The sequence below is a fragment of the Pipistrellus hanaki genome, assembly GCF_964339955.1.
Source record: "Pipistrellus hanaki genome assembly, chromosome: 1".
Lineage (NCBI taxonomy): Eukaryota > Metazoa > Chordata > Mammalia > Chiroptera > Vespertilionidae > Pipistrellus > Pipistrellus hanaki.
In genome coordinates, this window is record NC_140503.1 from 28,644,538 (window position 1) to 28,668,687 (window position 24,150).

Genomic DNA, 24,150 nt, shown 5'->3' on the forward strand with positions numbered 1-24,150 from the left:
CACCTCTCTCCGCGTCTTACCTACAAGCCTTGCTTCCCTCTGCCCTGGGCCGAGGAGGGCTGGTTGAATGAGCAGAGGAGGAGGCAGCCGTTTCCAAGCCAGACTCTCTGGCTTGTCCCCGAGTCTTACGGGCCAACTCCCCCAGCACCCATGTCCTGCCTCACCCCAGACCCTGGTCCAAGCTCACTTGGCAATGCACCCGACCACCTGAGGGCATGCTGCAGGCCTTTCTCCAGAGCTCAGGACAGAGGTCCTGGCAGGACATCAGAATCGCCATGCCGCCGGGACCGGTTTGGCTCAGTGGATAGAGCGTCGGCCTGCGGACTGAAAGGTCCCGGGTTCGATTCCAGGCAAGGGCATGTACCTTGGTTGCAGGCACATCCCCGGTGGAGGGTGTGCAAGAGGCAGCTGATCGATGATTCACTCTCATCGATGTTTCTAACTCTCTATCCCTCTCTCTTCCTCTCTGTGAAGAATCAATAAAAAATGTATTAAAAAAAAAAAAAAAAAAGAATCGCCACGCCTGTGGTTCATCTCCACAGGGAGCTCATCTGGGGGATGGGGATGTAGGCATAGCCATTTTTTCAAAAAACTCAACCGATGATTCTAACGGGCAGCCGGTGAGAACCACTGAGCTGGTCCAAGGTTTCCCGATGCTTGTGCAAGAATCTCCCGGGGAAAGGACTCACTACAACGCCCCAGGCCCCGCCCACTGAAGCGTCTGGTGCAGGGAGTTTGAGAAGCAACGAATCACCCACCTCCTTCAACTTACAGATGAGCGAAAGCGTTTAGGTGGCTCGGCTGAGTGAACGGCAGGGCTGGGACCAATACCTGGGTCCCCTGACTCTCACTGCATTAGGTTTGTGGGTACTCAATGCCATGACCCAAGGCTCGCCTGGTAGAAGCTGGTGACAGGAAGTGGCCACAGAACACGGCAGCAGGTAAAACATGGGCATCTCTGGCCTGTCGGCGCTGCCAGCCTCCACTTCCTTTGACTTCAGCAGACTCTGCATCCACCTTTACAGTCAGTCTGTCCCCCAAGGTCAGAAGACTCGTGAGGCCCTGAACCAGCAGACTTGTACGGACCCTGAGGGCAGTTCTACCACCTGGGCCTGCAACCCCCTACTCCCAGGCCCCAGACAGAAGGAACAGGGCAGAACAAGGCAGTCCACCATGGACCAAGGGCAGAAAACCCAACTGGAAAGAGGGAGGCACTGTTAGCCTTTCTGAATCGAAGACACTTTGAGGACAGAGGAAGACTAAGGATACACCCCACAAAAATGCACCTGCACTCCTCACCCAGAGTTCCAAGCCCCTGAAGACATTCCTAGGCTCCAGGTTCAGAATCGTCGCCTCCTAGGATGTCTCCTGGGAATGAGGGGGGAGAGTGGAGGCACCCTAGTCACTGGGAACTCCTGCCTACTAGAAAAATGTCCCATTCACTCCCCCGCTCCCACCCTTACTTCCTTTAGTCCAACTTTGGTCCCTGAGGAAAAGAGCTCAAGGCTGGCATGATACCCCTGCCCCCAGGACAGGTTGCCAAGCTGTGGCTGGACAGAGACGTCTGTGGGAGTAGAGCAGCCGAGAACAGGCCCTTCCCACACATCCTGCTGCCCCAGCCGCCCCCGTGAGCACCTGGTGCCCGTGCCTCATGAGCATGGACAGTGGATGAGTGAACGTAAAGCTACAACCCCTATGCCCTGCCCAGGCCCAGTAAGTCACCCCCATGTCCCACCTCCCCTAAGACACCCCAGTCAGGCCCAGTGAGTCACCCCCACGCCCTGCCTCCCCTAAGACACCTCAGGCCCAGTAAGTCACCCCCATGTCCCACCTCCCCTAAGACACCCCTGGCCAGATCCACTCCCCCACCCCAGCCAGGCCCAGTCAAGAGGCCACACAGGTGGGTGGGTCAGCAGTGGTTATTGCACCGTGGGCAAGTAATGAAATGTGTATACATTAGCGACATCCACAGGGTCAGCAAGACAACCCACAAAAGTACCTGAACGGAGCCCGTTACATTCTTCGCGGGAGGGGAGCCGAAAACAGAGAAAACACGCACGCGCACACAGACACGCCACAGAGTGGGAAGCAATAAATTACGGGCCCCGCTCCTGCCTGGAGGCTCAGGAAGGCCAGGCCGCAGAGCAGAGCCTCTCCGGCCGCCTCCCCCCGGCTCCTCCGTCTGGCGGTGGCCGGCCGAGGCCGGGGGCCTGGGCGGGGCGTGCTCTCCTAGGGAAGAGGGGAGCTTAAATATTTGGCTTCTTATCGGAGAGAACTATGTACAAGGGAAGCAGCCACGCTGGCCTGCAGGAAGAGGGGCTCCGGAAGGTCCCTGTGAGCCCGGGCGGTGCCAGGGCGGTCACAGCAGGGGAAGGCACTCGCTGAACGGCCTTTTGGGAGGCCCAGGGCGAGACCCCGGTAAGGAGCCATTCCCTCCCCGACTCAAGAGTCAACCTACGGAGTTCAAGGCCTGGAATTTCTCCCTCAGGTTTCGCACACGGCCTTGCTGGCTCGGGTCCCCCGGGTCCCTGGGACCCTCCTCCTTCGGCCAGTTCTCCGCAGACGCCTGCAGATCCTGGCCCTGCGCGCCCCGGGCTGCCGGCGAGCCGGGTCCTGCGGGGGGGCCGGGCAGGGGCCCCTTCTCCAAGACGATCACCCGCCGGTTGTCCTCCAGGGTGAGGTCCGCAGTGACGTGCAGGGCCCCGTCCCCGGCCGGCCGGCTGCGGGGCAGCCCCCCGGGGGGCCGGGGCTGGGGCGGGGCGGCCTCCGGGCGGCCCCGCTTGGCCCTCAGGCTGCGGCAGCGGCCCAGCCTGCCCGGCGGCGCGGGCTCCACCATGTTGGGCACCGAGCAGCTCCGGCTGACGGGCAGGGCCCGGGGCCGGCCGCCCTCGGCCCGGGCCGCCGCGTCCTGCGAGGCGTACAGGGAGCAGAGCTCGCGCACGTCGGGCCAGTGGAAGGTCTCGGTGTCCAGGGGGCTGAGGGGGCTGCGGCCGCAGGGCCGGGCCCCGGGGGAGGAGGCCCTGGAGGCGGCGGCGGGGGGGCTGAAGGAGAAGCGCCGCGGCGGCGAGGCCTCCCCTGCGGAGCGCGGCCGGGGCGGGCTGTGCTCCGGGGCCCGCTGCTGCTCCTGGCCCAGGGACAGCACTGGCCTCCTGCCTGTGGGGGAGAGAGGTGCCTTCAGCTCTCCAGGCAAGGCCGGCGGGGGGGCTCTGGGTGTGAGGATGGGAGAGAACCCTCACTATCACAGGGGAATGGGAAGAATAAAGCAAGGGCAGTGGGCAAGGGATCAACAGTCAAAGGAAGAAAGATGAGAGCTCCTGCTCTCCTGGAAAAGGGGGGAGGGGGGCACACCCACATTTCCTCCAGAGGCCCTGCTCCACGGGAAGGCTGGGGAGGGCAGGGGAAGGGCGGGGGGGGGGGAGAAGGGCTGAGGGGGCAGGGGAAGGGCTGGGGAGGGCAGGGGAAGGGCGGGGGGGGGGGGAGAAGGGCTGGGGGGGCAGGGGAAGGGCTGAGGGGGCAGGGGAAAGGCTGGGGAGGATAGAGGAAGGGCTGGGGAGGGCAGTGGACGGGCTGGGGGGGCAGGGGAAGGGCTGAGGGGCAGGGGAAGGGCTAAGGGGGCAGAGGAAGGGCTGAGGGGGCAGGGGAAGGGCTGGGGAGGATAGAGGAAGGGCTGGGGAGGATAGAGGAAGGGCTGGGGGGGCAGGGGAGGGCTGGGGGGCAGGAGAAGGGCTGAGGGGGCAGGGGAGGGCTGGGGAGGGCAGAGGAAGGGCTCCACCATGGTAGCACGCAGGCCTCGGGACGTTAGACCAGGTGCCAGGGCTCCCTCCCCCGGCCCTCGGTGTGAGTTCCAGCCCTCCCTTTGGTAGAGGTCCTTTAGGGATCTCTCTCCCCCCAAAGCCAAGTGGCTCTCACAATGCTCTTCCGCCCCACACCTGTAGGAGGGGCCCGCCTCCAACCCCCTCGTACCTTTGCCACCCGATGGCCTTCCGGCCTCCTCCTGCAGGCGGGGATCGGCGGGCGCCGCGTCCTCCCACGGCAGCAGTGGCCGGGCCGGCCCCGCTCTGCTCTTGATGCGGAGGCTGTACTGGCGGGCCAGCTGGTAGACCTTGTTCTTGACCCGCTCGCTCACGGGGCCATCCATCATGTGGGAGAGCTGCAGGAGGCAGGGGTGCAGCGGGGCGGCCAGCCCCGCCTGGGAGCCGCCGCTCAGCTCCCTCACCAGCTCCTTCAGCTCCCGGGCCAGGCGGGCCGGGCCGGGCCGCCCGGGGGGCGAGGCGCTCTCGGGGGAGGCGGGGGCCGGCTCCTCGGTGATGGCCCCCAGCTCGTGCTCCTCCAGGATGAAGAGCGGCTCCTGCAGGTCGAAGCCGTTGGCCTGGCGCGGGCCGGGGCCCTTCTGGGGACTGGCCCCTGAAGACTCCATCCCCTCCCAGACCTTCAGCATCTCCGAGGACGGGCGGAACTCGGCGTCCGTGACCGGGGCGGGGTCCCCCGCGCCCGCGCCCGCCTGGCCTGGTCCTGGGAGGTCGGACAGGGCCCAGGAGGCCGGCCTGGAGCCCGCCGGTCTCCTGTGGCCCCCGGGGGCCGCCGGCGCCGGGTCCTGCGCGGGGAGGTTGTTGAACCTGGAGACGGAGCTCCGCACCAGGCCCTTGGGGATGTAGGACAGGCTCTCGCGGCGCCGCACGCTGAAGCCCGCGTCGTGGTGCTCCGCGTTCTCGTAGTAGCTCCTGATTCTGTCCAGCAGCAGCCGGTCCCGGGTGGACAGCATGGACTCCTTCTTCTTGCAGGAGGGCCTGTCGGCCTCCACGGGGCAGCCCGGGCCCGGGGGCTCCGTCCCATTGACAGAAGGGCCGCTCTCCGGGGCCACCGCCACCCCGAGGTCCGCTTCGGGGGGCAGCGGGGCGCCGGGGGCGTCCGAGGTGCTGCCGCCGCCGCGGGCCAGGCCCTTCTCGCTGCCCTCCAGGCTGAGCACGCTGCCGCTCCGGCTGGCCAGCCGCGGGGTCGCGAAGCCGGCGGACTTGCCGTCCTCCAGGGCCAGGCTGCTCCGCCGGGAGAAGCCGCCTGCGAACCGCTCGGCGATGACGCTGGCCTGGTCCAGCACCGAGGGCGGCAGGAGGCTCTCGGGCTCCTGGGCAGCCCCCGTTTCCTCCTCCTCCTCCTCCTCCTCCTCCTCCTCCTCCTCTTCTACCTCCTCCTCCTCTTCCTCTTCGCTGCTCAAGGCCTTCATGCCCTCGGTGCTCTCGGCCGCTGTGCAGTCCACCACGTCACTCGGGGGGCCCAGCCCCAGCGGCTCCCCGTGGGCATCCAGCCGTGTCTCCAGGACTTCGGGGGACTCCGTGTCCGAGGGCATCTCCTCGGCGCTGGGACCCTCCTCGGCAGCAAACACCTCCTGCTCGGCCCCAGCCTCTGGGTCCGGCTCCACCTGGGACAGCACAGAGAGCTCACATGAGACACGGGGATGCGGGGACAGTGCGGCCTGCCCAAAGCCCAGTGAGTGACAGGGGCTGCGGGTTTAGGACAGAAGGGGCAGCAGGTCCTGAGGGAGAGGCACTGGCGCTGTCCTCAGGGGCCCTGTCGCTGGGGTGCTGGGCCCATGTCCTCAAAGCCAAGGAAACGTCTAGGCGCACAGACGGGGAAAGCGGTGAGTCTCCGTGCGGCCTGTCTGGGGGCGGCCTGCCCGATGGAGCCAGCACGCGCTGCCCAGGGAAGCAGCTCCCCTGCCTGGAGCTCCCCACAGGGAGTGGTTCTGGGCGCAAACCCAGGCCCGAGCAACACAAGAGGCCGCTCCTGCTTCCCGGAGGGGCCGGGGCCTCGCGTGCAGCTCAGGGTCCCGCGGGCAACAGGACCCCAGGCTGGAATCCAGCATGTCCAAACTATTGGTCATTTCAATGTGTAACCAATAGAAAAAGCTATTGAGACGCCTTATGTTTTCTCTGTATGAAGTTTTGGCAATCTGGGGTGTATTTTACCCCGGAGGGCAAGACGGGAATGTGGCTCCTGTGGACGACTCTGCATAGGCCCAGCAGAGGGGGAAGGAAGGAAGCAAATCTGATAAGCCTTGTCGGAACCACAAAACTGGCCAGAACAGGCAGCTTTCCAGTGAGTCTGTAGGGAGACGCTAAGAGCAAACACTCTATCGTCTGAGGAACTGATCCAATCCAGAATCTGCAGAGCAGAGCCTGAGACCTAGGCCCGCACTGCCCCGTGAGAGCAGCCACCAGCCCCACGTGCCTCCCAGCACCTGCAATGTGGCCAATCCAAACGGAAAACAGCTGTAAAGGTAAAATACACCCCAGACTTCATACAGAGAAAACATAAAGCATCTCAATAGCTTTTTATATTGATTATATATTGAAATGATCAGTAGTTTGGACATGCTGGATTAAATTATTTTTGTAAATTGGTTTTTTTAAAGAGAGGAAGAGGGAGAGAGAGAGGAAGAGTGGGAGAGAAAAATACAATTGAGCTACCCGGCCAGGGCAGTTAAAGATTTTTTTTAATGTGATTACTAGACCATTTGAAATTACACATGTGGCCATGGCCAGTGTGGCTCAGGTGGTTGAGCACTGTCTTGTGCATCAAAAAGTTGCCAGTTCAATTTACAATCTGGACACATGCCCGGGTTTTGGGCTCAGTTCCTGGTCAGGGTCTGTACGGGAGGCAGCTAACTGATGTTTCTCTCTCTCTCTCTGCCTCTCTCTCCCTCCCTTGCTATAAAGTCAATAAAAACATATTCTGAAAAAAATACTAAAATGGCAGGTGTGGCTAGCATCATATTATCATTGGATAGGACCACTCTAGGTTCTCATCCAATGTCACCCAGGTGAGGCCCTCCCCGGGGGTCTAGGCCTCATGAACAAGTTTTTATAATGTAGGGGAAGCTAAGGACTCCATTCCAGACACCCCCAGACGGCATGGGGTGGCGGGAAAAAGAGCGTGGGCTTCTGAGCCACAGACCCCAGCCTGGTCTCAGCGTGGCCCCTCCATGCCAGGCACATCCCCCAACCCTTCTTAGCTGTCGCAGGGGACAGACGAGGAAATGAACATCCGACAGGTAGGAGGTACCTACCGAGTGGATGTCAATATGCTACCCTGCCGCCCAGGTGGGCACAGGTGTGAGCTAAATGTCTGGGCCCTTGGCAGGGGCGGGGCCGAATGCCCTACACAAGGAGGCCTGGCCAAGGGGACCCAAAATCTGGTCACTTCTGCTGACTGTGCCCCTGGGCGAGGGACCACATCTGCCCGAAGGCACGGGCACTTTTTCTGATTCGTGGGAAGGGGCTCACCAAGCCAGGCACCCACAGACCAGACAGGCTTCCCAAAGGGGCGGGAGTCCTGTCCCCGCGGGCCCTCTGGGAGAGCCCGTGCCTGCAGGCCCGGAGGTCAGGTCTGGCTCCAGACGCCTCTGCACTGTCTCCCTCCCGCCGGCCGGCCACTCACCTCAGGCAGCGAAGAAATGGACTCGAAGCTCATACGCTTCTCGGCACGGGTGGGAGACCAGCCGCTGGGCCGCCGGCAGCTCTTGGCGCCTTCAGACTCCCTGCGCCCCTTCCCCTGCAGCAAGAGGGCGGTCGTCAGGCCCCGGGGCCATGGGGAGCCGGTCCCTTCTGCACCCCAACGCGGCAGCACCTCCTGAGCCCAGGGGGCTGGGCTTTGCGGAGAGCCAGCCCTGGACCAGAGCCACTCCGGGGTCAGCGTGAACGGGTCCCTGCCAGGCGTGCGGCCTCAGAAAAGCCCAACCCTCCTGACCCTTCCAGCCCTGCTGTGCGCAGCCGGCTCCCCTTCCCCACCCCCATCCCCATCCCCACCCCCACCCGTTAGTCATGCGCGTTGGGTTGTTTGCTAGTCGGCGCCCAGGCCTAGAACCGTGCATGCCAGGGGCTCACCAGGGCGTGACCGGGAGTGAGGGGTTAAGAAGTGCTGATGGCAGAAGTCAAGGAACGAGGACAGAGGGCCGGGGAGGGCAGGGGAGAGGACGCCAGGCTGGGCACGGGCTTGCACAGGCCAGGGAGCATGCAAGGAGGAGGGGAGATCGAAGAGACACCTCACCATAGCACCCCGGGAGAAAAGTAAAGCGTTGGCCCGATAGTGCCAGCAGTGGAGGGCGGCCAGCAGGGAGCTGGCAAAGTCGGCTACCTGCTCCGCCACTGCCAGGCTCTCCTCCTCCTCCTCCTCCTCCTCTTCCTCTGAGCCTGGGGGCTCTGGCCCAGACCCCTTCTTGCTGCCTTCATGCCCTGCCAGGTCCTCCAGAGTGACCCGAAATGCCTGCTCCTCCTCGTCCTCCTCCTCCTCCACCTCCTCCTCCTCCTGCTCCTGCTCCTGCTCCTCCCGGGCAGCCCCTTCAGGCTCCGGCGGCAGGCCCCGCGTACGGGGGGGCTGCCCACAGTCCAGGAGAACGCCAGCGCTGCCCGCATGCTGTTCAGAGCAAAGACCCCTCGTGACCAGCCCCAGGCAACACCCCTCCTCCTGCCAGGGGCCGGGGGTGAGGAGGCTTCATACATAAATCACATCTAGATACCAGAGAGGACCAGAAAGGGGGAGGGGGGTGGAAGATGGGGGCGGGACAGGTTTCTCGTGGCAGGAAGCTGGGACCTGGGAAAGCTGGGAATGGGGCCTGGAACTCAAGACCCAAGTCCGGGAGAGAGGAGAGAACGAGCGAGGATCCCGGCTGGGCTGGCCACCACCAGGGTGTCTCTCCAGGAAAGGGCAGGGAAGGGTCCCTGGGGCACGGGCCACAGCTTGCTCATCTCTGTGACCCTCATGACAGAGCCTGGTGCACAGGAGGCGCTGGGCAGGTATTTGTCCAATGAATGGAGACGGTGAGTGCTGAAGGGGCCGGGGGCTGACCTGGGCAGTCCACCCCTCCCGCCCCAGCCAGGCCCCTCTGCCCACAGCCTTACCTTCATTCCTCTGGCCGCTCGGGTCGCTGCCACCACCACAGAGTCCCAGCACACGGCGAGGGGAGGGAGAGGGGACGGGCGGACAGGAGAAAGAGCCTCTTTAGAGAGAGAGCCAGAGGCCGAGGAGACCTCTCCGGGGCTCCTGTTCCCCACACCCTCCCCTTCCACAGGAATGACTGACGGAACGGAGCAGGGGGAGGGTGTGTGTGTGTATGTGTGTGTGTGTGTGCGCAGTGGGGTGGGGGTGCAGAGCAGTGCAGGTCTGTGCGTGTCACTTGCTCCTGCTGCTACCCGAGGACAGTGACAGGAATGGGGGGCGGGGGCTCAACCCCCCTCCAGAGAGGGCAACAGGCAAAAGGCCCACGTCCAGGGAGGGACAGAGACAGAGTCCCCTCTGCACTGTCCTTGACACCACCGCCCCCCAGATGGTCACCTACGACACCTTCCCGCCCCCGCCCTGCAGCTCCCCCGGTGGCTGCTCCCCCCGCACACTCACCTTTCTCGCTGAGCTGCCTGAGCAGGTGTTTGGTGGGCTCTGCGGAGGGAAGCAGACGGGCAGTCAGCGCAGCCTGGGAGCAGCCGTGCCCGCCCGGCTCCCAAGCCGCAGCGCCACCAGCCCATCACCAGCTCAAAGTCCACGCGGGCTCGCTCCCCACCCCCAGCCCAGGGCCTAGAGGAGGGGGGGGCCCCTCCCATCAGCCCTGGGGCCTCTGCTGTGACCGCCAGCCCCCAGAGAAGCACAGCCCGGACCCCCTGGATGAGCACTGCTCCCCCAAGGAGCCACTGCCCCACACCACCCTGCAGGCCCACGAGGCCTCTCTCCAGCCCTCTCCCCGGAGGTCCGCGGCTCCCCTCAGGCCCCCCGCCCCCGCCATGAGCAGCACGCCAGCACCCTCGCCGCAGCCCAGGCCGCGCCCTCTCCTAGCACCCACGGGAAAGCAGAGGCCGCACCCGACTTTCTGCGGCCCGCGAGGCCTGGCACCGTGAGGCCTCGCTGCTGGCTGGGGAGTGCTGCCCGGCTGTGCGGGGGCTGCCCGGGCTCTGGGGACGGGATACAAAACACAGGCGTTAGGCTGGCGGGTGACCGACCGCCTTGGACTCCAGCCTTTCCGGGGACAGACCTGGACAGGCAGGCTCCAGGGACCTCCTGAGGGAGCCCACACCGCCCTTGCCCAGCCGGCCCGGCATGAGAGGCCCACTAACCTCGCCGCCAGAGGCAAGTCTGCTGAGGTGTGTGTCCGTGCAGGAGCACACACAACCTGCACCATACCGGCCAACAAGTCTGACTGTTCTCATCAAACACTCCACCTTTTCAGGTTAGGGCTCATCATCAAGAATATCTACTAAGGGACCAGCAATGGCAGCAGCACCTCACTTATCCACCAACGTCACGTGCCTGCCCATCTCGGCTCCCTGGGAGGAGGACGCAGCAAGGGCCCGGCGGCAGGCGGAGCAGCTGGCCTCCCGACCTCCCTGCTCCACACACGCCTCCCAAGTCCACTGGACTGGTTTCTAACCGAGGAAAGAGGGAGAAGGGGTACGACAGGCAAGCACACGAAGACAGATTAGAGCAAACGCTCGTCAGGGTCAACATGGACACAACAGAGGCTGTCTCTGTGGCAACCACGGCCTCTTCCCCAACCCCACCCCCTTACTCCTCGGGGGCCCCTGGAGAATCCAGCCGTCTCCACACCACCGTGAGGCCACTGCCCGGCTCCGGAAAGGGAGAAGGTCCGCTCCGGCGAGCATCCTCTAGGTTAAAGGCTCCGGAGGACGAAGGGTGTACTCAGAGAGAAGTCTCTTTCATAACGGTGAGAGCGAAAGCCCCGAAACAAGCACACAAACGGTACCCAGACCTCTCTCGAGTTTCCAGGCGAAACTCTCAGCCACATGGAAAGGTAGGCTCTGAACCGGCTCATTTCCCGCTGCCCTGACAGCTGCAGGGTGGCTGCGACAGGTAGACTTACGACGGCCACCGCCACCGTCACTCCCCGAGCACGCCTGTGCGCCAGAGCTCCCGATGCAAAGCTGTGGCAGGTCACGGGGAGCGCGAGAGCCACAGGAAGGGGATTGCAGCGGGGAGGGGAGGAAACAGAGAGGGCCAGAGACTGACCAAGTTCGCACCGCCAAGGTGGGTCTTTCAACACATGGACACAGGGCACCGTCAAATTCTGCCGCCACAAAGGGTTTGCCTAGGGTTCAAGTCCACTGGGAGCAACGCCAAGCAAAATGAAACCACAACAGCTTTCCGAGACCACGCGGCTCACGCACCAATCCACAGTTACCCAGGGGGCCCGTGGGCCACGGCCAGTCAAAGCCCAACGCCCTGTACGGGTCCAAGCCAGGGCACTGCCCCAGTCACACCGGGTCTCTCTCTCCACGGGCCTCTCTCCACGCCAATAAGTTTGGCAGCACCGACAGAAGCCCATCGGTCTCTCGGCCTCCAACGGAAGGGCGGGTGAAAACCGATGTGGAAAACACCGGGAGAGCTAAGGACAGAAAAGCAAGGCCTTCTCCTTCTCAATAGACGCTTCACTCCAGAAACGCCAAGCGCACAGCCGCGAGCCCCGTCCGTCATGGAAAACCCAGGAGAGGAAGACGGAGCGTTCCCCCGAGGCCCAAAGCAAATATTTCCCGTCTGGATTCGGTGCCACTTGAAGCCGGACTTGTTTTCCCCACGCCCTGCCTCCGCTCCTCCGCGGCTGGGCCGGGGCCCGTCCGTGGTGCCGCCCGTCACTCCTGGCCGGCTCCCAGGAGCGGCGAGGGGAGAAGGCTGCCAGGGCCTGAGCGACCGGCATGCCCAGGGCCTGGGGAAAGGTGGGCTGCCCACAGGTGCCGGGGGAGGGCAGCACAGGGAGAGGATACTCAGCACACACCCTCCTGCCCTTCCCAGGGTGTCTGCAGGTCAGAGCCAGCCCCAGAGGCTGCTGCCAACGGCCCCGTGAAGATGCCTCTGCCCGCCGGCCTCCCCTTACCAGACTGCCGGCGGCCCTGGCGCGCGTGGCTGGGCGCCTCGTCCTGGGAGGACCAGGCCTTCTTCAGGCGCTCCGGGCTGTAGCGGTACCGGTTGGGATCTGCACCCGGAAGAGACAGTCAGGCCTCCGAAACACCATCTGCCTTGGCCTAGGCTCCGACCGTACCCGACCAGCCTCTGCTGCCCCCACTCCAGGGGCCAGAAGCCTCCCATCTTCCATCCACTTCCCCCCGGGGCAGCGGCAGGGAGACCGCCCGTCAGCGGTGCCGTGTGCCTCGGCTCCCAGGAGCCCCCGGGGCCTGACTACAGGAGGAGCCGCTGCCGGTCCTCCCCGCGCCCTGGCATCTCAGGGCCGGGCCAAGCCTCCCCGGGACGCAGCCTGACCCAGGACGGTGTGCCGTGAGGGGCGGGGCAGCAGGAAGGGTCACTCACAATAGGAGTCCATCTCCAAGATCGCTTCCTTGGCCTGGAGAGGAGAAGCCCGCCTGGTTATGTGTGACCCCGCCACCGGCCCTGCATCCTGACACCGCCCCCACTTGGTGAGCGAAGACACACACACACACACACACACACACACACACCCCAGTGCTCTGTGAGAACCCGGCACCCGCTGAGCTGGCCCCCACGGTTCAGTGGAGCCAGTGTCCGGAGGGCGGGCCCGTATGAACCCCACCGCCAGCTCTGCAGGCCACCCGCTCCCCGCACGCCCTCGGGGGCCGGGGGCGGGCGGCCCAGGAACGCACCTTCTGGGGGATGGTGGTGTGGTGGTTCTCCAGGATGAGCCTCTTGATGTGGTGCGTCCAGTTCCGCTTCTCCTGCACGGTTTTGGCCTGGGAGGAGGCGAGAGAGGGGGCCAGGGGTCATCACCGGCCCGAAGGCACACGGCGCGGGCGTGCTCCAGCCGAGCAGCGCGGAGGGGGAAGAGGGCCTCTGCCGGGGCCCAAGAGACGCCCACAGTGACCCCCACAGCTGAGAGACGCCCACAGTGACCCCCACAGCTAAGCGAGCGGAGGAGGCAGGCCCGCCCACAGCCCCTCCAGCCCCCGTCCCGGAGCCCCCCCTCACCTGGATGCTGTACTGCTGCTTGCTGTGCTTGTAGTGGGTGACGGTGAAGCACAGGGAGTCTCTGGTGCTTTCGATCAGCATCAGGGAGGAGCACTGGGGAGGAGGGGAGGGCAGTCAAGGACGAGGAAGGGCAATCGCGGAAGGACGGAGCTGCGCCCACACGGACTCGGGGCTGACGCAGAGGGTGAGGACAGCGAGGAGGAGAGGGGACGGAGGGGGCGGGGGGTGGACGGGGACGGTGGGGGGGGGGGGGGGGAGAGGAGGGGGCGGAGGGGGCGGGGGCAGCCCGGTTACCGGGATGTGGCCCTTGTACACGAAGTGGTCGCCCCGCTTCTTGGTGATGAGCAGCGCCTTGTCGAAGAGGAAGAAGGTCTTCTCGCTCCGCACGCGGTGCAGGCGGAAGGTGCCCTCCAGGACCAGCTCCCCGTAGATGGTCAGGTCGGGCCCCTTCCAGTTGATGAGCAGCGACTGGATCTCCTGCAGCCCAGAAGCCCCCACCCCCAGGGTCAGGCTTCTCATCATGACCTTCCTGGGGGACCCCACGGGATCCCGAGAAGCTCCTGCAAACCCCACCAGCTCCTGGGTCCCCCAAGAGGAGCCTGCCCCACACGGACATCACCCCTCAGCTCACCCACCCCACACCCCCCCAACCCCCGCCCGACCGCCCTTGAGTGCCCCTGCAGCCACCAGCCCGGAGCACCTGCAGCCGGACCGCGTGCTCGTGCCTCCTCTTCATGTCGTTGATGTACCAGGCCACGCAGGTCATGGTGTCGATGGCATTCTCCACCACCTCGAAGCCGTCCTCCTCTTCGCCGAAGTGTTTGGCGATCTCCTGCGCGGGGCCCGGGGGCTTAGGCGGCCCGCGGGCTCGAGGGCCCCCTCCCCCGGCGCGGGGGCCCCCTGGCTTACCTGGAGCAGCAGGTGGTACTTGAGGATGCGCTGCACCGGCTTCAGCAGGTAGGAGCCCAGGGGCAGCGAGTGCTGCAGCAGCGCCTGCCGGTCCCGGAAGAACTTGGCCTGCTGCTTGTCCCGCATGCACTCCGTCAGCGCGGCCACGGAGCTGGAGGTGGGGGCGGGGGGGGGGGGCGGTCACCGCCTGGGACGGGCCTGGGGGATGGGAGGCGGGGTGCCCCAGACTCTCCACGTGGGTCAGCCACCCCTCTCCACCCCGCAATGACTCACTTGGGGTAGTTGTTGCAATACTGGGTGTAGATATCAAACTCTTTACTCTACGGAGGAACCAAAAAAGAGTGACTTTAGGGAAACTCTCCCTTTGGATTGTAAACCCAGACCTGCCCCTGGCCCCAGAGCAACTGGGCAGACCCATCCTCGCACCCATCTGCCTGGGACGTGCCGTCCTCCAGCGACCCTTGGCCCCACCCAAGAACACCCTCCCCGTTCCAGACAGGACACGTGGCCCTGCCCCTGGAGAGGGGCACCAAGAAGGTGGGGGTCCCTGTCCCACGGAGCCCCCGGCAGAGGAGGACAAGAGGCGGGCACCCCGCCCTTCTTACCCTCTCCACAAAGCAGCTGGCCACAGCCACAGGGTCGCTGTTGCAGCTGTCCAGGTCTCTGAGTAGCTGGCTGGGTGGGGGAGAGCGGTCATCAGACCCCGGACCACTCGCGGCCTCCACATCCACCAGCACGCCATGCCCCTCCCCAGCCTCCTGCCCGGACCCCTAGGCAGCCTGGAGCCATGCCCGAGTCAAAGTGAGCCCTGCCTGGGGCAGCAACCAAGAAAGCATCCAGCAACACTGCAAAGACGGGAGCAAGGGACACCACATGCTCAGCACGAGGGAGAAGGGGCAGCAGTACCCACCTCGGGAGGGCACGGCTCCTCTGCAGGCAGGAGGAGTCAAATACACAAAAGCAGAGATTAAAGGAGAGAGAAGGGAGGGGGACTCGTAAAAGAACCGAGGCCCCCCCCGTTCAAAAAGAGAGAGATAGGGGGAGTCCCAGCACCCCTTGTTCTATAGGAAACCCTAGAGGGTGCTTGCCCTGCCTCTTCCCCCTGGGCTCACCCCTCTTCCCAATCCCCCACAATCCCTCTCAGACTTCTCCAGCGGGAAGAAGTCTCCCTGCCCATCTTACAGGGCCTGGGGCAAGGCGCCTCCTGAACTGCCAACACTGTCCCCTCCAGCTCTGCTCCTCCTGACCAGTGCCCTTCCCCTGGGGCATCTGTGGGCCCAGGCGGCACACCCTGGATCCTCAAGGAGCCCTTTGCCCTGAAGCAGCCCTCACCAGGCCTTGTGCAGCCTCCCACCCCGTCCTGCCTGGCCTGTGCATTCCCCTAAAGCAGGGGTGGGGTACCTTTTCTCCGCCAACATCACCTGTGGGTCATACAAATGTATCAACTTTAAAATTAGCCTGCTATGCTTTAGCTGGTGTGGCTCAGTGGATAGAGCGTGGGCCTTGGGACTGAAGGGTCCCAGGTTTGATTCTGGTCAAGGGCACATGCCGAGGTTGCAGGCTCCATTCCCAGGAGGGGGCGTGCAGGAGGCAGCTGGTCAATGATTCTCTCTCATCATTGATGTTTCTCTCTCTCTCCCCCCTTTGCCCTTCCTCTCTAAAATCAATAAAAATATATTAAAATAAATAAATAAAATTAGCCTGCTATCCCTGGTCAAACATTTGATTAACTCACCCCTAACGCCTCGGCAGGGCCAGACCAAATGATCTCTCAGGCCTTATACGGACCCAGGCTGGACACTCCCCACCCCTGCAAAGGGTCAGATCACCTCGAGGGAGCCCTGACTTCTCATAGGATAAGAAGATGGAGAAGAAACTAAGAGATGTGCAAGTGGGAGGAAAAAAAGGGGAGGGAGGGGCCACAGAGAGCTAAAGGGAGCGTATCAGGGAAGGGTCTAGCAGTCCCCTGAGGGGGTGTGACCCAGGCTGAACCCAACAAGCACCAGGCCCCGGGGCACGTGGTCCCTCAGGCCCTCTCTCCTGCAGGGAGCTCACTACACTTCCGTACAGGGATGGACCATCTCCCCCATCCTCAGAGATCAGGGCCCCCACGCCACTGCCCACAACACCCGGGACATCCAGGATTCCTCTCTGGGCCCGAGAGGGGCCTCCCAGGCAGGACCAGGCGACCGTCGGACCCCCTCATACCTGTTCAGTGCATAGATGCTTTCTATGTTCCCGAAGAGGGCGCTGACTTGTTCTGGCTGCAGCAGCCCGGGGGTGTCGATGATCTTCAGGAGGTAGTCCTGCATGGAGAGAGGCATCAGAGCCCAGCCCCCCCCCGCCCCCCACCGCACAATCCGGTCCCCCAGCCACACCTCATGTCCCTGCCCCATTGCACAGCCACCGCGCGGTTTCACAGACATCACCTGCCACACCAGGGGGGACAGCTGCACCCAAAAGCTAACGTCCACATGGACCTTCAGCACGTGAACCCATCTGGAAACTGGGTTTCTGCAGATGCAACTGGTTAAGGATCTCAAGAGATGGTATCCCCCTGAGTTTAGGGTGGGTCCTAAGTCCAATGACCAGTGGCCTCCTAAGAGAGAACCACAGAGGCGGAGAAGAAGGCAACGTGAAGGCGGAGGCCCAGGTGGCGGCGATGCAGCTACAGGCCACGGCACAGGAGGAAGGCGGCAACCAGCAGGAGCAGGAAGGAGGCCTGGAACGCCGGAAGGAGCTACCCTACCAACGTCTTGGTCTCTAACTTCTGGCCTCCTGCGCGGAGCCAGAAGCAAAGGCCGCATCCTAAGCCGCTGGGTCCGTGGTGATCTGGAAACCCACAAACTCCCTGCGCAAGCGGCTCCTGCAGCGGCAGCCGCCTCCTCCTGTGTGCCCGGCACAGCGTGGACGCTCCGCCCGGCACAGCTGCATCGATCTCCATTTCCCAAACGAGGGACCCCCGGGGCGACCCCACCGCCTGAGACCCCACCGCTAGGGAACCACGGAGCAGGGATCCAGGAGGAGACAGACGGGCGGGGTCCAGTGTCCGTCTCCACGGATCACGGGAGGCCCTTCCCTCCCTGGTCAAGGGCGCCTGCTCCCTGGGGACCCTCAGTAAATTCTGCTGGCGGCCGAAACCGGTTTGGCTCAGTGAGTAGAGCGTCAGCCTACGGACTGAAAGGTCCCAGGTTCGATTCCGGTCAAGGGCATATATATCTTGGTTGCGGGCACATCCCCAGTGGGGGGATGTGCAAGAGGCAGCTGATCGATGATTCTCTCCCATCGATGTTTCTGACTCTCTATCCCTCTCTAAAAAATTCAATAAAATATCTGAAACCGGTTTGGCTCAATGGATAGAGCGTCAGCTTGGGGACTGAAAGGTCCCGGGTTTGATTCCGGTCAAGGGCATGTGCCTTGGTTGCGGGCATATCCCCAGTAGGGGGTGTGCAAGAGGCAGCTGATCGATGATTCTCTCTCATCGATGTTTCTAACTCTCTGTCTCTCTCTCCCTTCCTCTCTGTACAAAATCAATAAAATATATTTTTTTTTTTAAAAAAAACACTTCTGCTGGCGGAGCCACCGGACTGACCCAGAGTCACAGGGCAGTGTGAGCCGTCAGCGGCGTCCCTGGGGCAGGAAAGGACCGGCCGGGGAAGGGAGGACCGGGCGGGGAAGCAGACCTCCAGGACAGACGTGCCCGGGAGAACTGTCCTTCCGGGGCGGCAGGCCTATGGGCCGGAGCCGGGCTGCGGGGCCAGTCCGCGGGGAGGCGGGGCGCCCGTCCTTACCTCCACGATGCTGCGCAGGTCCTGCACGTACATGCGCTCCGTCTCCACGATCTCCCGCACCACGCGGCCCAGGTAGCTGAGCTTGTGCGCGGGCGCCGCGGCGGCCCGGCCGCTGAACGGGGACAGGGGCCCCTTCTTGGCGGGCCGGCCGCTGGAGTTGTTGTTGCTGTTGGGGGGGTGCCGGCCCCGCGGGGAGCCCGCCCCGTTCCTGGCCGGGGCCTCGGGGCCGCTGGGCTCCTCCATGGCGCTGCGGCTGTCCCGGGAGGAGCCGGAGGAGGACGCGGTGGAGGCGAGGCTCACGGGCCGCTCCTGGCTGCCGTCCGGGTGCAGGGAGGTAGAGACGGGCATCCTGGCATCGCGGCCTGGCGAGGGCGCTCCGGGGAGGTTCTGGCAGGGCAGACAGAGGGTCAGACTGAGTCCTCACAGGAACAGAAGGTAGCGGGGTGGCTGCGGGAGGGGGCGGGCGGGGCGGTTGTTGTTTAATGGATACAGAGTTTCCCTTTTGCAAGATAAGAGAAAGTCCTGTGGGTGGACTGGTGGTGACGGACACGCACGACACTATGAATGGACTTAATGCCACTTAACAATGGTTAAAATGCAAATATTACCTTATTTTATGAAGTTTTACCACAATTCTAAAAACAGCAACTAGCCCTAGCCAGATAGAGCGTCGGCCTGCCGACTGAAGGGTCCTGAGTTCGATTCCAGTCAAGGGCACATGCCCAGGTTGCGGGCTTGATCCCCAGGAGGGGGTGTGCAGGAGGCAGCTGATCAATGATTTCCTCTCATCATTGATGTTTCTAGCTCTCTCTCTCTCTCCCTTCCTCTCTGAAATAAACATTAAAAAAAAAAAAACACCAGCAACTTGGAATCCCAGGAAGTCCCTTCCACAGACCCTATGAGCATCTATAAGGATGCCCAGTAACATTCCCTCCCGGCTCCAGCAGCTCCACCTCCACCCTTCCAGGGTAGAAGACAGGTGGACGACACCCGGACAACAGGGGCTCGGACAGCACAGAGGACACCTCGGCCAGAGCCATGGCGGGGATGCCACCTTCTGAGGAAATCCCAAGCACCTCGCCTCTCGGGGCCTCAGCTCCTCACCATCTGCCCACGTGTGTGTCCTCCGGGCTCTGAGCCCCTGGCACAGGGCAGGGGCTCCATACACTGTCAAAACAGTGATGCTACAGTGGCTGTCAGAAAGCACTTCCCGCGTGCCCACCTGTCCGGGCCTGCGCTGCGGTCCCCGGACAAAGGCAGGCAAAGACCTGGCTCTTAAAATCTACGAGGACATGCACGCCAGAGGGGATCGGTCTCCCTGAGGTTCCAACATCTCCGGGGCACCAGGGACTGCACCATGAACCTGGGAACTTCCGGAGACTGACAGAAAGCAGAGGAGAGGGCACCAAGGCTGAGCCCACATGACCTCTGACCCATGCCCAGAAGCAGGTACAAGCCCCTGACTCACCCTGGCTCCCAGGGACAGGAAATTCCGCAGGGCTGAGCCACCGCGGTGAGTCTCCCTACACCTACACTCCCCAGCCCAGCTCAGCTCAGCTCAGCACTGCAGGCAGGAAGCTGCTCCCCATGAGGCAAACACAGCCTGGGGTGGACTTTATTCCCAGCAGGTGGTGGTGCACTCACAGGAAGGCCTGCCCGAAGCAGCAAGTCAGGGGAGGGGCTGTGGCCCTGGAGAGGGCAGGCACTCCACCTCCACCCCCAGGACCAGCGCTCACCCACACCCCTTCCAGGAAGCGCACCTGATCGCTGCTTCCGCAGGAAAAGGTTCCAGAGCATCCCTACATGGACCCACAGCCTCCCGTCCGCCCCTCGTTTTAGGCCTCAGAAGCTACCAGATCACAGACTACAGCTGTGAGGAGAAGGACCTAGGAGTTGCCATCCCTCGGATAACGATGACTTTGCGGCCTGGTTTTCTGTGCCTCTGCCCCAACCTGTGCCAACACCCCAGGCTCTGGCTTTTGTGAATGTTCTCTAGGCTTGGGCATTAATCCCTCCCCACCCATCCCATGACATACTGACTGGCCCCAACCAGCGTCACTTACGTAGATCCAACGCTCAGGTTCAGAGCACGAGCACCACCGCCAGCCCCTGGAACCCGCCCCAGAAGGCAAACCGGGGGCACCTTCTGCACCAGCCTTCAGCACCCGGAGCTACACCTACTCAGCACTCCCTGCAGGGGCTGGGAGTGGTGACCGAAGGAAGGGCGGGGGCCTTAAGGCCGATCTGGCAAGTGATGGTGAACAAATGGTGCTTCTACTAAGCTAAGTCGGGCGCATCCATCCACGCCAGCCCAGCAAGGAGCAAGGGCCCCCCAGGCACAGGGCTCTGTCGCTGTGCGTCTCAGCTGGGGTGCTTTGCTCCAGGGAGCCTCCCATTCTGCAGATGAGGACAAGTGGCAGCACGGGGGTGAGCCTGCATCCTCCCTCCCTCCCTTCAGGCGCAACAAAAGGCGGTTAATTACCAGGATCACCGGGTGGAACTGAGCATCACTGAGCATCACGGAGGGAAGCCCTTGGGAATGCAGCGCTGCTGTCTCTTCCTCCCGCTTCAAAGAGCCTTGAGAATGAGCCAGCCAGGCCCTTCCCCAGGACCAGCCGCAGGGCACTGCCAGGTCATCTCAGCACAAGGAAGACCCATGCTCAGTCCCAGCCCTGAGGGAGTCTGCAGTCCTCAAAGCCACTGCAGGACGCCAGCACACACACCCCTCCCCCGTCAGTTCCAGCTGGACCCATGGGGCAGGGACTTGTGGCCTAAGACCTTTCCCAGATCCGACCTGGGGTCAGTCAGTCCCTAAGGGGATGCTAAACGGAAAAGGCCCAAGTCCCAAAAGGATTTCACAGCTGGCCAGGTCACAGCCCCCTCCACCCCATCCCCTTGCTAACCACCCCCCTTCCCCCGCCACACACACACACACACACACACACACACACACACACTCATTCCCCCCCCCCCCCCCCGCCTCTCTCTCTGAGATTTATCTCTAAATCTAAAGGCTGTCTTCTGAGGACACCCTTTCAGGACCCCATGCACACTTGGAGCTCAGAAACTAAAGTGCCTTTCCTACTTGAACCAACTTTCTCTGATGAAACGTAGCCATCTGCTTGCAAGCCATGCTCACACTTACAAAGCAGTGCCCCTGCCCAAATCCTCCCGGGACTAAAACCAGGCCGAACAGCTAAAACGTTCGAAGCGCTATAGACATGACAAGCCAATTATGTGTGGTAAAAACTCTAGAGGTAGATACAGCTATTCTCCCCATTTCTCAGATGCAGAAACGGAGGCCACAGAAGCAGCATGTGGTAGAGCCTGGATTTGAACGCCGCTCCAGTGTTTATGCTCTCCTATCTCCCTCATGAATTTCATACCAGCCAGGACCACAGGCAAAGGATGGGTCGCAGCCATAAAGGGGTGTTTAACCTGCCACTCCTTTACCCCACAAAGGCCCCGTGAAGGTAAGAGGCAGCATGCGAAGATTCCTTATGGCTATTCCTAGACCTGCTGTTCCCGTTAGAACAACAGAATCAACTACAGATTCCAGGGAGAAGGATGGCAGATCATGGAGAAGGGGAGACACATGTGGCCGTGAGGTCAGACTGTACATTCCCTGGATGATGAGGAAAGCTGAGCAGTGACGAGGAGACCCAGGACCACACGGCACCCCCTCCTGCGTAGGAGGACAGGGGAAGGATGTAGAGAACGAGAGAGATGGAGGGTGAAGGGGGCAACGAGAGCCCACGAGGCCCAGTGTGGTGCGGACTGTGAGTGGACACCACATAAAAGACATCCATGTGAGTGCAACCTGGTCCTCAATGCCTGTTCCCAACCGGGACCGTGTGTGCTCCGGGCTCATGGAGAGCAGCTGCCCACATGCCCCTGGCAGAGCCAGCCTCTTCTTCTGAGCATCACCTCATATGATGAGATTCACCCCAAAGCCACGGTGAGAACTCGGGTCCTTCCAGCTCATCTTGAAGACACTGTGCTGGAGAAGTGGGAGCCCAGAGGAGGCAACAGGCAGCCGATGCCCACGGCCACTGCCTCCCACGACACCAGGTCTCGGTCTCCAATTCCTCCGCCCGTTCCCCAGCCGTGACCTCTCCCATCTCTCAACACAATTCAATCCAGTCAACCACCAACCAGCAAGTCATTCTTCTAGAAAACGGCACATCTCAAACCCCGTGCCTGGGAGCCTCTTGGACAAGGTCACCAAAGACCTGTCTTTTTTGGTGCCCTGACCAGGAATCGAACCCGCAACCTTTTGGTGCACGAGACAAAGCTCAGCCAACGGAGCCACTCGGATGGGAAGGGCCCAAGGAGCTGCGCAGACTACACCTTCCAGAGCCTGGGGGCAAGAGAGGAAGGGAGATCTGTTGTTTTTTTCTTTTCTTTTCAGTTTGTTTGCTTGTTTTTTTTTATTTTAAACTTTCTCTAAATCTAACTATAAGCTACACCTATAAGGTCAGCTGCCTCCAGAGGACCTTCCCGGAACATGACCAGCCAGGAGGTGGGCAAGAGGCAGGCCCCCAAGATTCCCACAGCTGGAAGTCAAGTCCCCATCCTTCTCCCCACTCGCCTCGGCGCCATGCCCCATACCCCCTTCGATAAGAAAATGGCACCCCCAAAATCCACAATAGCCTCCCTCCTTCCCCATGTTCTGTCCATAGGGTTTTGGTCACTGAGGCAACAGGACACAGCTCCCCCCAACCAACTTCAGAAAAAAATGGCCCCCTGGAGGCACCCACCTTCTGGAGAACCTCTGCTCAATCCCCAGGACTCGGCAGCACCCCCTGCTGGCCCTCTCCCCGTCGGCGGGCTGAGAAGGCAGGAGAGGGAAGGGGGCGCTGACTGCTGGTGAGCCCTCCGAGCAGGCAGGCCGGCGCTCTGCAGGCGCCCAGCCCGCACTCCGGCCAGGGAGGCCGGTCCCGTGCGGAGGAGGCTGATGTCATCCTCTCGCCCCACACCCAAGAAGTGGAAGCGGGACGCGCCACGCCTGCTCGGGAGGCGGGCAGGAGGCGCGAGGGGGTTCCCCCGAAAGGCACCGCTCCGAAGTCCACGGGCCAACGCGGGAAAGGGAAGGAGGGCGCCCGGGCTGCCGGCTGCCTCGTGTCTCTCCACCACCTTCCAACTCCTCCCAGCTCAGGCGGCCGGACGGCCCCTGACTTCCAGGACCACCCCACCCCACTGTCAGGATCCCCTCGGAGAAGGAGCCAGAAGGCACCAGGAGAGAAAAGTCGCACGTTTCCAGGGCAGAAGCAATGTGAGCCTCCAGAGAGACCTCCGCTGGGTGTCACTCGCTGTGCTCCAGCCCACAGCTTGGCACCGACAGCCACGCGCCACGCTGCTCCCCAACTCTGCCCCCCCCCCCCCGAGAAGCCCGGCTCTTGCCTGCGTGTTCCCACTGCCCCCCACGCAGGCACTTCTCCCCACAGCGCTCCCCGGGGCAGAGCGGAGTGAGGCCACCCAGCAGGAGCCCGTTTCAGACACCCCAGGCTTTCCCCAGAACCCCAAGCGGGGCTGGCTCTGGGCCCTATCCCAGCCGTTTCCTCACTCCGGCCCCTCCCTCCTCCCCAGGAGACTCGGGGGCCGGCCCTCTGCACCCGAAGAACAGACAAGGGAAGGCTCCCGGGGAGCGAATGTGCCCAAGGCTGTGTGACGGGGTTTCTGGGCCACCCAAACCCTGGCCAGCTGGCTCAGATTCCTTTTCCCCGGGAATTGTGGGGGGTCTCTCCAGCAGGCCTGCAGCTGTGGGAGGGAAAGCACTCCCGGCGGGGCCCTCTCCCTGGATCCGGGGAGGAAGTCCAGAGAACTCCCTCCGCCTGGCCTTGGGAGGAGAGGAAGACGCCCTGTTCCTCGGGGAAGCTCGCTGGCCCGCACCTCACCGCTCCCACCAGCCCCCAACCCCAACGCTCGCTCACGGCTCCTGTTCCTCCTCAGACCTGGGCTGTGTCCCAGACCCTCCTTCTCTACACAGATCTGGTCAAACCACCTCCTCAGAAAGGCTTCCTCAACCATTTCCAACCCGCCGCCCCCCCCCCCCCCGCCCCCCAGGCACGCCCGGTTGTAGACTGAAGAACGCCTCCCCCCAAGAATATCACATCCTAATCCCGAGTTAAGGAACCTGGGTGCTGCCTTACATGGCAAAAGAGACTCTGCAGATGTGCTCGGGTTAAGGACCCGGGGGTGGGAGGTGGTCCTGGGTGATCCGGGTGGGCCCCGTGTGATCCGAAGGGTCCCTAGGGGAGGGAGACAGCGGGACTCACACCGAGGTGACAACAGAAGCCGGAGGACAGAGACAGCTGGGAAGAGGCGGTGTTGCTGGCTTCGCGCAGGGAGGAAAGGGACCGCAAGTCGAAGGACCAGGCGGCATGGGAAGCTGGAAAGAACAAGGAAGCATCCTCCTCTGGCGCCTCCTGCAGGAACACAGGCTGACCCGGACCCCAGAGCTGCAACCCTAGTAAATGTTTTAAGCCACTGAGCTTGTGGAGCCCTTAGAGTAGGG

At 62.9% G+C, this 24,150-nt stretch overlaps 1 protein-coding gene across 4 annotated transcripts in view; it reads right to left on the reverse strand.

The window, feature by feature from the left end:
* Nucleotides 1-1,901: 1,901 nt before the first annotated feature.
* Nucleotides 1,902-24,150, reverse strand: part of PLEKHG3 (pleckstrin homology and RhoGEF domain containing G3) — a 41,542-nt gene continuing 19,293 nt past the window's right edge. The window contains exons 2-18 of one of the 4 annotated variants that reach the window (XM_084866368.1): nucleotides 17,634-18,020; nucleotides 16,051-16,148; nucleotides 14,448-14,517; nucleotides 14,116-14,162; nucleotides 13,843-13,993; nucleotides 13,634-13,765; nucleotides 13,228-13,410; nucleotides 12,934-13,026; nucleotides 12,612-12,698; nucleotides 12,301-12,334; nucleotides 11,870-11,968; nucleotides 9,391-9,429; nucleotides 8,895-8,920; nucleotides 8,131-8,409; nucleotides 7,435-7,548; nucleotides 3,954-5,416; nucleotides 1,902-3,146 (exon numbers count right to left, since the gene is read on the reverse strand). In XM_084866368.1, coding sequence (XP_084722494.1) covers nucleotides 2,450-3,146; nucleotides 3,954-5,416; nucleotides 7,435-7,548; nucleotides 8,131-8,409; nucleotides 8,895-8,920; nucleotides 9,391-9,429; nucleotides 11,870-11,968; nucleotides 12,301-12,334; nucleotides 12,612-12,698; nucleotides 12,934-13,026; nucleotides 13,228-13,410; nucleotides 13,634-13,765; nucleotides 13,843-13,993; nucleotides 14,116-14,162; nucleotides 14,448-14,517; nucleotides 16,051-16,148; nucleotides 17,634-17,981 — 3,960 coding nt within the window. In that variant the 5' untranslated portion in view covers nucleotides 17,982-18,020 and the 3' untranslated portion in view covers nucleotides 1,902-2,449. Of the gene's footprint in view, nucleotides 3,154-3,953; nucleotides 5,417-7,434; nucleotides 7,549-8,043; nucleotides 8,410-8,894; nucleotides 8,921-9,390; nucleotides 9,430-11,869; nucleotides 11,969-12,300; nucleotides 12,335-12,611; nucleotides 12,699-12,933; nucleotides 13,027-13,227; nucleotides 13,411-13,633; nucleotides 13,766-13,842; nucleotides 13,994-14,115; nucleotides 14,163-14,447; nucleotides 14,518-16,050; nucleotides 16,149-17,633; nucleotides 18,021-24,150 lie in introns of all 4 variants that reach the window. The other 3 variants (XM_084866367.1, XM_084866366.1, XM_084866369.1) reach the window with 3 other exon arrangements.